At 37.7% G+C, this 16,537-nt stretch overlaps 1 protein-coding gene across 1 annotated transcript in view; it reads right to left on the bottom strand.

Moving 5' to 3' along the window:
- LOC150076212 (prestin-like) overlaps positions 1-16,537 on the bottom strand; it is a 402,991-nt gene that overhangs the window by 88,462 nt on the left and 297,992 nt on the right. The window contains exon 12 of the mRNA XM_090387581.1: positions 16,086-16,181. Within this exon, the coding sequence (XP_090243707.1) occupies positions 16,086-16,181 (96 nt within the window). The remainder of the gene's footprint in view (positions 1-16,085; positions 16,182-16,537) is intronic.

Raw genomic sequence — 16,537 nt, 5'->3', positions numbered from 1 at the left:
ACTTATATTATTCAACTTTGGATAAATTCAATGAAAATTTTTGGTGAAATTCAAGCAGTTTGCTTTTGAAATTTCTAAGCTTTTGTCCATTTTTGGCATATAAGTCTTCTGAACAAACTTCCACCATATGGTCTGCTGACAAGCAAATTAAATGCTAGTACTGGCATTTTCCTAATCATGTGATTTAAATTTACTGAAAATTTCCTGTTGCAGAGGGCTTTTTTTTTTTCTCCTCCATTACTTTGGAAAGAGTAGAGGTGAAAGTAATAGGTTGATAACTAGAAGGGAGAGATTTGTCTCACTTTTTTCAGGAACTGGCTGGATATAAGCACATTCTGCCAGAGTATAAACAAAACTTTTTTTAGTATAGTGATGATACATAAGTAGCAGATGACAATATATAACAATTTTAAAAATATGACTATACTTATTAACCTATATAATTAAAATGAATCATAATAAATGAATCAGAATACAGACATACAAGTATGTAAATTAATTTATTCAACATATTAAATTCTTACCATTACATATTAAAATCATTTATATATATATATATAAAACTGTAAAAATAATAAGTTAGAAGAAAAATAAAAAAAATGACCACGAATGTAAGTGGCTACGTAATCCAACACGTGACATAAAATATAAAATCAATATTAAAAATAAAAGAGAGAGAGTGAGTGGAAAATGAGCAAAGAAATGAATAAATAATAATGAAGACAGAAGTGGAAATGTAAGATTGTTGTCTCTGTCTGTTGCAGTTTTTTTGGTTTTTTTTTTTTTTTTTTTTTAGGAGCATTAGCAACTAAGGCCATATTGCTCCGGGATATGCGGTGGTCATTCCCTGACCTTTCCGCATCCTCCGTATTTGGTGGTGATGGGCTCGAACCCCGGTCTAATCAAGGAGCATGTGCTATGCACTGCTGCTCCTTCCCACCTGGCTACGGAGTCGCCTGTCTGTTGCAGTAATTTGCATTATGTTTGAAATGCAGTACTTTTCACAGCTGTTATATCCAGGGGTCCTCTGACGAGATTGGATACAACAGTTGTCTGTTTATTGTTCCTTGTTGTTTGTCTTATATCTATTTTCTTTTGTGGTTGGTTTATTGTGTCATTTTAGTGATATTTCACATTTTTTTGGCCTCAGAATTTTGTTTCCTTGGTGCCAGTCTAAATTTATTTGGCTTATAATTTTTGCTATATTTGCCCCATACTTAATATTTTTCTAATAAACTTTTTGACACATATTCCTATCACGTATCTTCCATTTCCACTTCAGTTTATTTTTCACTCATTTTCTGCTCTCTCTCTCTCTCTCTCTCTCTCTCTCTCTCTCTCTCTCTCTCTCTCTCTCTTTTATTTTATTTTTTTTCCTTTTTGTATATTGATTCTACATACATATATACTGTACATGCATCATATCCTTCCATAAGTAATGTCATTTTCTTTGTCAAGCTTTTGTTTTTCCCATGCACAAAAAAATTCTCTGCACATCACATCACATGGAATATGTCTATGTTACTTTGTACAAGCAGTAGTACTTAGAGTAAATGCAAGTTTTAATGAAATAACAGGGCTTCATTTTTATTTTCAAATTAAAAAAAATGGAAGTATCAGAAGACACATTAGGCAAATAATACTTTTATGAATTTAAGAAAAAGAATAAAGTGAATGTAGCCATGAAAAATATTCAAGATGTGTATGGTAAGTAAGCTCTAAATATGATGAAATTACATTAGTAATTCCAAAAGTTCAGATCTCATAACTACAGCTTGGCTGAAGAAAGGCTTTCATGCTGCAGTGGAGTTAACAGCAATAATTTGCTGTTAACTCCACTTGAAGAAGATGTTGCTGTAAGTATCGAAGAATTTTCCTATAAATTCTATTCAACCTATTCCACTATTCACTGCTATTTACAATGACTGGAAAAGTATCAAAAGTTGGAAAAAGGGTTGCACACACACATTGTCATCAGACAATCTCAGAGAGTGAAAAACATTTGCCCTTAACTGTGTTCTTGTGAACTTTGGGCATTGTTTTTGAATTGAAAAAAAAAAAAAAAAATAATAAAATAATAATTAAAAAAAAAATATATATATATATATATAGGTGCATTTTTTCATTCCCAATGGCTGCTTTAGTTAAAGCAGCCATTGTTAAAGATCAACTAGAGGCCATTTGGCAACCTGGCCATCTGGTTTTTATACTCCATCCACATTCTTTACTTCAAAAACAAAGAAATATTATAAATGAGTTGATACCTATGAAGTGTTTGTAGGAAGGCAGCAGAAAGTTGCAGAGGAATGCAGATTATAATATTAAACTGAATTCTTTAAATGATAATGTTTAAATTTAATGCATATTAAAAATATGAAAAATGTAAACTTATGTATACACTAAGTTGCCAAAATTATTGGGACACTAAGATCAGCCTGTATTAGATTTTCCAAAGGAAAGACCTACACTGGATTAAAAATGCAGAAAACAAATCTACACACATACTCAAAAAAAAAAAAAAAAAAAAAAAATAGATTAAGGACCTGGAGTCCTTTGTGCTCATTTTCCTACTACCCCTTTCCAGCAGCTCCACTTCTTGAAATGTGGTTTCCAAAGGGCACTCACACACACAATGCACAAGATGTGGTCTAACTCAAACCATCTCAAACCTGAGATCAACAAAGTCATACATGGGGTTATGAAATGGTCTGATTTATATTTTTAATTTCCATATCTAAGCATCAAAGCATCTGATCAGTGGCAAATGTAAATATGCAAATAAAATCCCAGAGTTTCACATCTGGTGAGTATGGGCTTGGCACACCCAGGGTTCTCAGCTGGATATCATCATTCTTCTCTTTCTTGGTGATTCCTTTCTTCTCTCTCTCTCTCTCTCTCTCTCTCTCTCTCTCTCTATGAAAAAAGACAGAGATAATTTGGCAGTAAGACATGAAGTTCTCTAAGCAATGCTGACAGGCTGCTAGGACAGCTCATGGGATTTTGTCAATGATATACAGGAATTTTTCCGGCAAGGATAATTGTTCTGCTGTATGGGATTAGAATACTGCATACAGGTTTGGAAGCCTCATTTTAGGAAGGATGTTGATCTGCTGGAACAGGTGCAGAGAACAGCAACGGGATTAGTGAGGGGAACAAAAGGATATTCTTACCAAGAAAAACACTTCAGTTCTGCAAATTAGGTACCTATGAGGAGGTCTGATTGAGGTGTTTAAAGCTTTCAATGGATTGAGTAAGCTAAATGTTGATGGCATCCTTACTCTTGCTGAGATTTAAATTGAGGATGGTTGCAGAATAAAGGCGCAGAATTTTGTTTTCAGCCAAAGGATAGTTTTGAATAAACTATCCTTTGGCTGAAAAACTACCTCTGGCTGAAATTCAGAAATTTCAGCCAGAGGTAGTTTGATTAAATTTAAGGAAGAATTAGACAATTTATCAAAGGGGATAGACAGGTGGAAGTGTTTTTCTTTTTGCATCATTTTCTGCTACTAACATGAAGTAATTCATGTTCATTATGGTGAGTCAGAGAGTAATAAGGTGGTTAGAGTTTTACAACTTTAAACAGATTCTTAGCAAGTAAGCATTGTTTCCAAGATGGAAAGATAGAGTAAGAGATGATAAAAGGTTGCTTCCTATCTGGTTATACAGAATACACATTCAATGATAAGAACATGTTCTTATAGCATGCGCACACTCATAATATCTCAGAGGCTCATGTTTTTTTTTTTTATATGCATTAGTGAGAAAAGCCATTATGCACTCTCAGAGTGACAGAGTGGAATAGAGATATAGTATCTCTTTAACAATTAGTCACAGAAATCCAGACAGCTCCTAGTATGCCTATTGAGAGCTTAACTTTCCAAGATCACTTCCAAAACAAAAAAAAAAAAATCTTGGAAAGTTAAGCTCTCATCCCATGTGAGTGCCCTAGGCCTCTATGGATGAGACCATTCTAATCCATTCTCCAATTACATATACACTGCCTCACCATTAATATCTGAACACCCTTCCATTGATAGTTTGTTTGTTTGTTATTTGGTTTTAAGAAGCATTAGCAACTAAGGCCATATTGCTCCGGGATATGCGGTGGTCATTCCCTGACCTTTCTGCATCTTCCGTATTTGGTGGTGATAGGCTCGAACCCCAGTCTAATCAAGAAGTGTGTGCTACGCACTGCTGCTCCTTCCCACCTGGCTACGGAAGTGCCTCCATTGATAGTTGGTCATGTCCTATCCAAGAACCAAGTGTAAGATATAAATATGTCTGTAGGCCTTTGAGGAGACAGTAATACAACTGTGAATGTAAGATGCCATGATTAAAAGACAGTTAACCGACTTCCAGCGCAAAATTATAATAGGGCCACATAAGCAGTAGGCTTGAATGTGACATTTCAGCAGCAATGAAGATTCCCGAGGTCAATAACTGGTGATGCAATCTGAAAATTCAAGCAGAATGGTGTAAAAAAAAAAAAAACACAAAATGACTTGTAAAACTTTCAAAGTTGTCAGAATGTGACATCAGCACCCTGCAAAGAATCATCTGCTTGGAATACAAGTTGACTTGTCACAACACACACACACACACACACACACACACACACACACACACACACACACACACACACACACACACACACACACACACAGGATGCTACATCATATGCAGTGTTCTATGTGCTAATGCCAGACACCATCTGGCTTGGTATAATGCTCACCATTTTTGAACCACAGGCCAGTGGAAAGCTGCACTTTGTAGTCATGAGTCACAGTACATGGTCTATCAATCTAATGGTCATGCTTGAGTGTAGCAGATGCCGGAAGAAAGCTATCTGCTGGATTGTATCATCCCAACAACAAAGTTTGGAGGAGGCTGTTTTTCAAGAGTTGGCCTGGAACCATTGGTTGTTCTGGAAAACCATAAATGACGAGGTCCATCTAGACATCCTGAATAATACTGAATTACCAATATTGTGGGATCATATTGGGGAACCCATACCTATATCAGCAGGACAATGTGCCATGCCATACTGCTCACATTGTGATGGACTAGTTTGAGGACATGAGCAAAGTTTGGATAGCCAGTTCAGAGCCCTGACCTCAATCCTATACAGCACCTCTGAGATGAACTGGATCATCAGTTCGATTGTGAGATTGTGCAAGGCTGGGTAATATCCAAGAGGTGTATATTAACTCGGGATTTTTTTTTTTTTTTTGGCCAGGGCAGCATAAGCCTCGGCTTCCTTGCCTGGTCTGTACTTGTTAACAGGAGAGACTGCTTCTACAGGGATGGGATACACTTAAATAGAAAGGGTGCAAGAATGTTTGCTGATGCTATCGAGGCAGTGTTAGGTGGGCCGGAAAACTGCCAAATTGGGGGGATACAAGGACTAATAGATTAACAATAGCCACTGGCAGAGGTGAAAGTGATTCTTGCACTGCTTCTATTGCAATGAGCTGCAGCCTGGAAAATAAGATGCAGGATATTTCAGAGACTGCTGGGAATCATTGGGGTACAAGTAAACACATGGGTTGTGTTAGGGTAGCTAAGAAAAAGAACAGGTGCATGTATACTTGCATGTACACCAATGCTAGGAGTTTAGTAAATAAATTTGATGAATTTGAGGTATTGCTCAAAACATCAAAGGCAGATATTGTGGGGATTTCAGAGACGTGGTGTCACACGGATATAAGGAATGCAGAACTGGAATTTGGGGAGTACAATGTCTATAGAAAGGATAGACAGGATAGGAAGGGAGGAGGGGTTATGCTATTAGTTAAGAAATACATAAAATCCAAGGAAGTGAAGCCAGTCGACATTGCTGGACAGTGCAGTGTCGAGTCAGTTTGGTGTGACATAAGCATTGGGAGATCAAAATTGAGAGTAGGAGTGTGCTATAGGCCTAATGACTTTGATGAGTATAATAAGAAACTGTACAGGGAAATAGAGTGGGCCAGTAAATCAGAGAGTCTTATAATGGGTGATTTTAATTTCCCAGATATTGACTGGAATTTGGGGGCTAGTCACTCACACACTAGCAAGGCTTTTGTGGATTTATTGGATGATTGTTTTCTACATCAGCATGTTCGAGAGGCAACTAGAGGGAGTAATACTCTTGATTTGATTATCCGTAGTGATTCTTCATGCATTAAGAATCTGCAGGTAAATGAACCACTAGGTGGCAGTGATCACAGTGTGCTGAAGTGGGATTTACTCAAAGAGGTAACTACCATTAGGGGTAAAGGGAAGGGTTATTGCTTTCGTAAAGGCGACTACGATGGACTGAGACAGTATTTAAATTCTGTACAGTGGGACCAACTGATGATGTTACCAACAGCAAATTCAAAATGGGAAGCATTCAAAGAACTTATCTTGGAAGCTACTAGGCTTTACATACCAACTAAAAAATATTTTTCAAGGTTTAGGCCTAAGTGGATGTCAGATGAACTAATGAGACATATGGCAGAGAAGAAAAATGCATGGGATACATACAAATTAACACGTGACACAGAAGCCTATGATAGATACAAGATGATCTGTAACTAAGTTACAAAGGAGGTTAGGCAGGCGAGGGCAGATTACGAGAAATCTTTGGCAAGGGATGCAAAGAAAAATAGCAAAGAGTTCTTAACTTATGTAAACTCTAGAAGGAAGGGGATGAATCAGATTGGTCCACTTGATATCGATGGGTCAACTGTTGATGATCTTGCTCAGGTAGCTAACAAACTAAATGAATATTTTGCATCGACATTCACACATGAGGAGTTATTCAGCAAGGGGAATGCCAGAGGTGTATTCAACTCTGGCAGTAAACTAGAGAATCTGTAATAACTGAGAGTAAAGTGGAGGAGAAATTGTTGAAGATAAATAAAGTCTGTCCTCGTATAGCACAATAGTTGTGTTCCTAGAAACCCTCGTGCAATGCAAAATCGTGCAATATAAACAACAGGCCCTATGGGAAAAGTGGGGTTAGGTGCCGACCACCCAAGATTGAACACACATTTGGAACCAAAACATTACCAAACACAATAAATAATCGGGTAATTTTAATCGTTATAAAATACTTATGTATTTTATAACGATTAAAATACGTAATAAAAAATAATATATTTTTATTTTTATTATAATATAATAAATAATAAAAAATATTTATTTTTTATTATTTATTTAAATAATAAAAATTTATTAATAAAATAGTAAAAAATTTATTATATTAAATAAAATAGTCGTAATAAAATACTTACGTATTTTATAATACATAAGTCGTAATAAAATGCTTACGTATTTTATTACGACTATTACGTAATAAAATATTGCTAATGCTTTTGCTTCTATCATAAGCAAACTTGTTTTTTGTTTGATTTTCTATCCAAACAGATGACAGCCGTTCCATCTCTTCCAATTATTTGTGTCTTAATCTAATGGATTTTAATTACTCTTTGTGTTGTTCCTGCTATGAAAGTTGTTTTTATTTTCTCTGCATTCTTTCTAATTCTCGGCGTTACCTCATTTAGGTCTGTAGCACGTGCAATATCACATGGTCTTTCATTTTGCTCAAAGCGTTTCACAATTTCATATTTTTTCTCTATCAACAGAGGCGGACTGGCCATAAGCCTTACTGGGGAAATCCCGGTGGGCTGGAGGCCAGTGTGATTTTAGCCATAAACACTAGTGTGAGGCCACTAAAAACTTTCCCCGGGTAAGAATTTTTGACTGCCTCTGTTTATTGATATTGCTTTTCTTTTTCTCTCTGAATCTGCAGTGTCTTCGCCAGGATGCTTCCTTTTCACACCTTTTAAGTATTTTACTCATTTTTAGGGAACAAAGCACAATTACAAAATGAGGAGGCACGCTTGATACACATAAACAAAGCTGCGCCCATGTAGCAACTGAATGAACAACACCGTAAAGGCCGAGATACACTATTAACACCTCACATTTTACTAAAGCACATTTCTGGGGGTTACTACCATAAAACAATTTCCAGTTGCGTTTCTGCTAGTGGAATCTATTATAAACTGGTAGTAAACTCCATCTAATTGCATTTGCGATTATATCGATAGCTGGAATTGTGTTGGTTTTTACGTTATTATTGTGAAATATATTTCCCCTTCACTGATATAAAAAACATAAATACATTTTCAGAATCTTCACTTCATTTCTATCGTGTTGTGTTCGGTTGGGGTGATTGCCATTTCTTGTAAACACAAAGGCGAATCGTGCATAAGCGAATTCGGTTCATGTTATATAAGATATCGTTCCCCTATTTATAAATCGTGTATGATCGAATTCGTGTAATGTAAACACGTGTTATACAAGGACCGACTGTACAAGAAAGGCACCTGGGGTGGATGGGATCTATCCAGTTATACTAAAGGAGGCAGCAAAGGAAGTAAGCAAACCCTTAGCCATAATTATGAGAGCTTCCTTGGCCTCAGGGGAAGTACCCATGGACTGGAGATGTGCTCCCTAATTCACAAAGGAGGATCAAAGGGCGCCACAAGTAATTATAGACCTGTTAGTTTAACTTCTGTTCGCGGAAAATTAATGGAGGCACTGGTTAAAGAAGCACTGCAGGATCATCTAGACAAGACTTCAATTATAGCTCGGTTGTTGTTGTTGTTGTTGGGGTTTAAAGTGCAATGGCTACTTAGGCCATATTGCACTTATAGAAGTGGTGCATACTGTCTGCATTTGTTGATTTAGAAGCAGTTAAATATGGTTGTACAATCTTATTTGTTTTAGAAAGGAGAAGAATTCTGCGAGATTTGAATTTTTGCCTATGATATGGCGAAGTGACAAAGGTTCCTTTAAATTTGACAGAGAACTGAAAGACATTAATCGAGCATTATTACAAAGAGTACAGTCCAGAAGTATGTGTTTGACTATGAGTGGTGTATGACAATGATTACACTGGGGAGGATCATTTCCTGACAAAGGAAACATATGGGTTAAATGAGTATGACCGATTCTGGCTCTGGCTAGAATTACTTCTTCTTGTCTGTTTGCTATAAAGTTAGAAGCCCATAATTTTGGTAAGGGTTTTATTTGGCATAGTTTATTATGGAGTTGTGTTTGCCACTGAAGAATCCATTGATCCTTACATATTCTTTGTATATTCATTTTATAATCTGTGACGGGTACTAGCAAATTCGTTGGGGCTTGGCTGGATGGATTTTTGGCAGCATCATCTGCAATTTCATCCCTGGTATTCCGGTATGGCCTGGGATCCAGCAGAAGATAACCTTTTGCTGATGCTCTCTAAGACGTATCAACTGTGTTTTGATGAGCTTTGATATCGGGTGAGTAGGCAGGGAATTGTTTTGCAATGCTAATATGGAACCTTGTGAATCTGTGCATATTATGCTCTTTTGAATTGACATGTGGAAGACATTTTCTAATGCAAGGTTTATGGCAAATAATTCAGTTGTGTAGCTACACTCTGTCGGAAGAGATTGAGAAATTATTTTATCAGGGAGTACCACTGCTGCACCCGATCCATTCTCAGACTTCGATCCATCTGTATATATTTTAGCAAAGTCAGGATAATGTTGAGCATGTTCAATGTGTTCAATGTTGATCATGTTCAATGTTGATAATGTTGAGCATGTTCAATGGTAAAGTCTGATAGAGAGTGTTTACCCCACTGGTCGAAATACTTGTCACAACATGGCATGATGACAGACCATGGAGGGTCAGGATCTATAGGATCTTGCAAGATTTTATTGAAGTGTATATCCCAATCTTCTGTTAGATGTTTTAGCCTAATACCAGCAGGCCGAACTGTCTGTGGTTTGTTTCTATACAGGGTCATATACAGCGGATCATGAAGTATTGACCAGTTAGGATGGGTTCTCTGGCTTTGTATCTTGATTGCATAGTTTAACAGCAACATCTTTCTCCTGATATTTAGAGGAGGTTCATGGGCTTCGATATATAAACTTTGCACTGGAGATGTTCTGAACACACCTAATGCTGATCTAAGAGCTGAATGTTGAATAGGGTTGAGGCGAGATAAAACACTCTCCCTAGCAGAATCGAAAACAGGTGTCCCATAGTCCAGGCGTGACCTAATTATGGTTCTGTATAGGCGAAGCAGGCTGTAACGATCTGCTCCCCATGTTGTCGCTGATAAAACTCTGAGTATGTTCAGTTTCTTTTGACAGTTTGTCCGGAGATATTCAACGTGTTTTTGGAAGTTTAACTTGCTGTCGAAAAATAATCCTAGCAGACGAATACAATTAGCTATGGGAAGAGGATGGTTATTCAAGTGGAGCTCGGGCATTAAGGAAGTGTATGGCAGCAGATTTCTGGCTATAACCATTTTGTGTCATCCATGTCAGGATGCGATTAATTGATATTTGTAGCTGCTGTTCAATATAATGCATGTTTTGAGAATGACAGGATATTGAGAGATCATCTGCGAAAAGGTACGAATCTACAGTTTTCGGAATAAGTTCAATTATATGGTTCATTCTCATTGCAAATAAAGTGGCACTGAGAACCGACCCTTGCAGAATTCCTTCTTCTTGGGTAAAGATCTTAGAGAGGGTTCCCCGGTAACGAACTTGAAAGGATCTCTGATGTAGAAAATTTTTGATAAAGTATGGTAAATTACCTCTCAGGCCAAGAGAATGCAGATCTTTTAAGAGGCCGAATCGCCATGTAGTGTCAAAGGCTTTCTCAACATCAAGACAGACCATTACGAGATGTTCCTTCTTGACGAAAGCATTTCTAATGTTTGTCTCGGTTTTGATCATGAGATCCAATGAAGATCGATTTTTCCGGAATCCAAATTGGTTGTTGTGAATCAAATTTTGGGACTCCAGGAACCAAGTGAGATGGTGATGTAACATTTTCTCGAGGGTTTTGCTTAGACAGCTGGTAAGGGATATTGGTCTGTAATTCTGCGGAACAGAATGATCTTTACCGGGCTTTGCAATTGCTAGTACATAAGAATGACGCCAGGAACTTGGGAAGGTATGTTCAGAAAAAATTCGATTGAAGAATATGAGCAGTAAGGAGAGTGATCTCTGATCCAAATTTCGCAGCATTACATAGTATATCCCATCAGGGCCAGCAGCACTGTTTCTTGAGTGGTTAAGGGATTGTTGCAGCTCAAGCATGGTAAATGGTTTATTATAAGATAAAGCGGAATTTCCAGTGAAATTTCTCTGCAACCGTTTTAAGTTTTTGAAATGTTTGTCATAGGCGGTAGAAGAGGACAACTGAGAAAATACGACCACCAGTGCATTTGCTATTTCTGTAGGAGTAGTAAGCTCCTGTCCATTCCAGTTACGTAGTGGGGTGGATAAAGAAGGGAATTTACTGTTTAAACATTTTATTTTTCTCCAGATTAATCTGATATCGGTATTTTTATTTACTGATGAAGCGAATTTAATCCAATTTTCTTTTTTCGCTTTATGTCTGATGAAACAGGCTTTTGCTCTGAGACGTTTATAACTAATAAGATTGGAGGTGGTTGGGTGTTTGCGGAAAAGGTTCCACGCTTTGTTTTTCTCTTTTTTTGCATGATTACAGTCTTCATTCCACCAGTAATTTGTTTTTCGTCTATTTCTTACTTGATATTGAGGAATGGTAGCGGATGCGACTGACAGAATTTGATTTGTGATGTGCTCAGTAACACTGTCAATGGAACAGGACTGAATAATGTAGTTGTCAAATGATATGTGCATTCTGTATTTTGTCCAGTCAGCTCTTGAAAATTTCCATTTTAATTGGATTTTCTGTTGGGAAGGAACAGGATGTTTGAATTTTGCAGATTATGGGATAGTGGTCACTGTTATAAGGATCGCTTAGAGTTACCCACTCTATACTTGGAAAGAGGATTGGGGAACAAATGGTAAGGTCTATTGTAGAAGTTGAACCTGTAGGAAGATGGATATATGTGGGAGTGCCAGTATTTAGTAAAGTTAAATTTTGCCTGTCTATCAACATTTCAATAAGCTTCCCTCGTTTGTCTGATATAGGGGAACCCCATATTGGATGGTGGGCATTAAAGTCTCCTAGGATACAAAATTGAGATGGTAACTGCAAGACAAGATCTTCGATTTCTTGAATGGTATATTGATGATTTGGTGGAAGATAGATTGAAACCAGTGTCAGTGTAATACCATTTACAATGCGAGTGGCAACAGCTTCTAAGGAAGTTTATAAATGGATGCGTCTGGAGGGGATGCTTGAATCCATGAGTATTGCTACTCCTCCGTGAGCACTGTTAGTGCCAGCTCTGTCTTGTCTGAACATAGTATAATTTTTGATTTTGATTGAGATCTGAGGTGTCAAATTCGTTTCCTGCAAGCACATTGCAAGAGGTCTGTAGTGGTGAATTAATTCATGGATATCATCGATATTACTGAAGGCCTCTACAGTTCCATTGGATGATCTGTTCCATTATTTGGATTTGTAAGAAGGAGATGAATCCGACTGCTTTTTGTAAGTGGGTTGTTTGTGACGATCCAGCTTAGGTTTTTCTTTTTCTGGGGAAGTTGGGACGTGTTGAATTATTGTTATCTTCCATTTCATCATCTGCTCGTTCGTTCGTTCGTTATTTGGTTTTTAGGAGCATTAGCAACTAAGGCCATATTGCTCCGGGATATGCGGTGGTCATTCCTTGACCTTTCCGCATACTCCGTATTTGGTGGTGACGGGCTCGAACCCCGGTCTAATCAAGAAGCATGTGCTACGCACTGCTGCTCCTTCCCACCTGGCTACGGAGGCGCCCTTCATCATCTGCATGTAATTCAAGAAGGTCTTGGGTAATCGTATCATCAGTATCCATCCTTGTTGAGGGTGGTTGATTAACCTTCAACAGGATCTGATTTTTGCAGTTTTTCTGTTACTTTACCTTGGGTTATGATCTGGGTTGGAACCGTAAGAGGTGTATTCATACTTTGATCTACTGTATTTGGCTTTGATGTAGGCTGGGTCGATAGAACTGATCAAGCCCAGTCTGCAATCGATTTATCTGGAGAGAGTGACACTTCTGTCTGACATGCTACTGATTTGTGAGAGTGGATAACCGAGGCATAAGAGCTATTTAGCATGATCAGTTTGATTTGTTTCCTAGCTTGATAGGAGACTTTATTTTCAGTCTTATATTTTTGTATTTTCTTGCCTATCTTCCAGAGATCACGTTCTTTAGAGTATGCTGGGTGGCTTCCCCTGAAATTAGGACACTGCGGAGTTTGTGCTTTGCATTCTGACTGGGTATGAGTTGTGGAGCCACAGTTTGGACATGTTGAAACACCACGGCATGCTGTCTGGGAGTGACCAAATTTCTGGCATTTGTAGCATCTTAGGGGATTTGGGATAAAGAGTCGAACATGGCAATTTAAGTAACCTGCTTTGACTGATGCTGGTAGATTCGGTGAATTGAAAGTTAGAATTATGTTACGTGTTGGGACTAAGGTACCATCTTTTCGTATCATGATTCTTTTTGCTTGAGCTACATTTTGTATCTTTAGTTCCTGTACTATTTCTTCTTCGGACACGTTCAGTAGATCCCACTCAGTAATCACTCCCTTGGACGAATTCAGGGGTGTTATGTGGAGTGACTTGTACTGGAATTCCGCTTAAAGTGGTGAGTTTCAATAGTTGTTCAGAATGTCTTGGGAGAGAAGTCTCTATTAGCAAGTCCCCAGATTGGAGACGTTTCACCATTTTTGGTGATGCTGCTGCATGTTCCAGGTATCATTGGATTATGAAAGGGGAGAGCTTGCTAACAGCCTGTGCCGACAGAGAATGGATAATCAGGAAGGCTGGTGATTCCTGTCTGCCTGCATCTTTTTTCATTCTCTTCGAGGTAGAGAAGTCATGGTCGGGTTCATGATTGTCACATTGAGCACTCTTGGGCTCTAGACCTGGAAATTCATTGGTGGCACCGCTCCTGCCTAGACGTGGAGGCAGGAGCGGTGCCACCAGTGACCAAGCGATAAAGGTTAGTGGTTAGTGTGTTAGAAAAGTAGTTATATATACAAAAGAAAGGTGTCTTTCCTTTCTTGTAGGAGGCTTCCTTCTTTATTTACAAAGAGCCAGAAAATAAATAACTTTGAAAGTAAAGCCTTTGGAAATCTCTTTAACAAATTCTCTTTAGAAAAAACTCTTTCAAATTCACTTTGTAAATCGCTAGATCACTCGCTTGGCACTCGGGGCCTTATAGCTCGGACACAGCATGGTTTTGTTAAGAGGAAGTCTTGCCAGACCAATTTGATTGGATACTATGATGCAGTCACAAAAGAACTGGATGCAGGGAATAACTTTGATATTATATACTTGGATCTTAGAAAGGCTTTTAATACTGCTGCACATGGAAGACTGCTGCATAAATTGGAGCAGTGTGGCATTGGAGGCAAATTGCTGCTATGGATAAAGGGTGGTTGAGAGGGAGAAGACAGAGTGGTAATCAATGGACACTGCTCATCGTGGACTAATGTTATTAGTGGAGTCTCTCAGGGTTCAGTATTGGGTCCATTATAAATGATATTGATGATGGTATATCAAGCTTAATGTCCAAGTTTTCAGATGATACGAAGGTTGGCAGGGTTGTCAAGGACACTACTGACACTATGCTACTGCAACAGGATCTGAAAAGGTTGACCAGATGGGCTGAGAGGTGGCAAATGAAGTTTAACATTGACAAATGTAAAGTACTACATATGGGAAACAGTAACCCCAGAGCAACGTATCAACTCTGTGGTACTACACTGACAGTGGTAGAGAATGAAAGGGACCTGGGGGTGGTTGTGCAGGCAGATATGAAGTTTTCTGAGCAGTGCAGACGGGCTTCAAGAGTAGCTCATGGTGTATTGTCAATGATATATAGGAATTTTTCTAGCAGGGATAAGGAGGTGATTATTCCCTTGTATAAGGCAATGGTCAGGCCACACCTAGAGTACTGTATACAGGTCTGGAGGCCTCATTTCAAGAAGGATGTAGAGATGCTGGAATGAGTACAGAGAAGGGCAACAAGATTAGTGAATGGAACAAAGGGGTGCTCTTATGAAGAAAGGCTTAGTTTTGCAAATTACAGTGCATTTTTGCAAATTACTAGGCACCAGTGAGGTGATCTGATAGAGGTGTATAAAGCCTTGAATGGTTTGAGCATGCTCAATGCTGATGGGATTCTTCCTCTTGCTCAGAATAATCACCTGAGAGGGCATAAATTCAAATTGAGGAAAGACAGATGTAGGATAGACGTGAGGAAATTTGCCTTTAGCCAGCAGGTGATTGGTTGGTGGAACAGACTTCCATCCCTTGTCGTGGAAGTTAATAGCCTAAATAAGTTTAAGGCTCAGCTGGACAGGTATTTCGAACGAACAGAGGGGTGAAGTGGAAGTGGTTATTTTTTATTTATTTATTTATTATTTTTTTTTTTTTTTTTGGCTGATGCTGCATAAGCTTGCTTTCTTGCATCAAATGCCTCTACTAATGCTAATGTTAATCAGGTGTGTGTGTGAGAGACTCTCCAAAAAAAAAAAAACAGATTGAAGTGGTCACCACTTTGAATTTCAAATGGCAAAAAATATCAAAGGTCATTTACAAAAATGCTGATGGAGAGTATTCCATTGAGGCTAAAGGTTTTAGCACATGTTATTAGATTTCCTGTAGAAATGCAAGTGTCTAGATATTAATGATAGAGCAGTGCAGTCTTCCAAGACAGCATAGTGGTGTTGCCATTTGTCACTTGTTTAGAGTGGTCAGAGTTTGATTCCCATTGATGATCAAAGAAATTTCTAAAGCCCTCTTCAATCAAGACTGTACTTAGCTGATCTCAAGCAGAGGAAGTAGGGTTCCCCCTATGAGCTATTTGGGTTTTTCAATTCATACAACATGCAAATTGGCCCAGAAACACATGCTTGTACAGACATCAATATGGTTAAGTTTTTGATGTGCCTAAAAGCTAATGACAACACAACAACACTTACATATACTTGTATATCATTCCTATGATGCCTCTTTGTAATTAATAACCATAATTATTTTTAGAAAAGAAAATATTTACAATGTCAAATTACTGAATTACTAATGTAAGATATCTCTTTACTTACAGCATCTAACTTTGAAGTATTCCAAGCTCTCTTCAGATCTCCAAAATGAATTAACATTGATTTTAATGAGATCACAATAATAGCAGATAGAACACACTAAAATGAGAAAAAGAAAGCATCTCATAAAGAAAAAACTTGTATTCTAAAATATCATAGTACCAAATTATGCAAGACAGTTATTTAAACAGGAATTTAAGACTTTCCTATCCTATGTACTGCAATAGATAGTAAATGCTGCTTTTCTGAATACCTGGATAAGATTAATTCAAATGAACACATATATGGGGTAAGTGGTAAATTACTTTATACTTTTAAAACTGAATAGCGCTAAATTTTTCATTCATAAATGTCTGTATTTTTTTTTTTTTTTTTGCTGCTGGAATCTTTTAAAACATTTGATAATTAGCTAGAAAAGTATTAATTCTAATAGTGAAGTTTTTTTTTATTGATTT

The sequence above is a fragment of the Mastigoproctus giganteus genome, chromosome 13, assembly GCF_048544385.1.
Source record: "Mastigoproctus giganteus isolate SK-2022 chromosome 13, ASM4854438v1, whole genome shotgun sequence".
NCBI lineage: Eukaryota > Metazoa > Arthropoda > Arachnida > Uropygi > Thelyphonidae > Mastigoproctus > Mastigoproctus giganteus.
The sequence above is the reverse complement of the archived record's forward strand: the minus strand, read 5'-3'. Positions and strand labels throughout refer to the sequence as shown.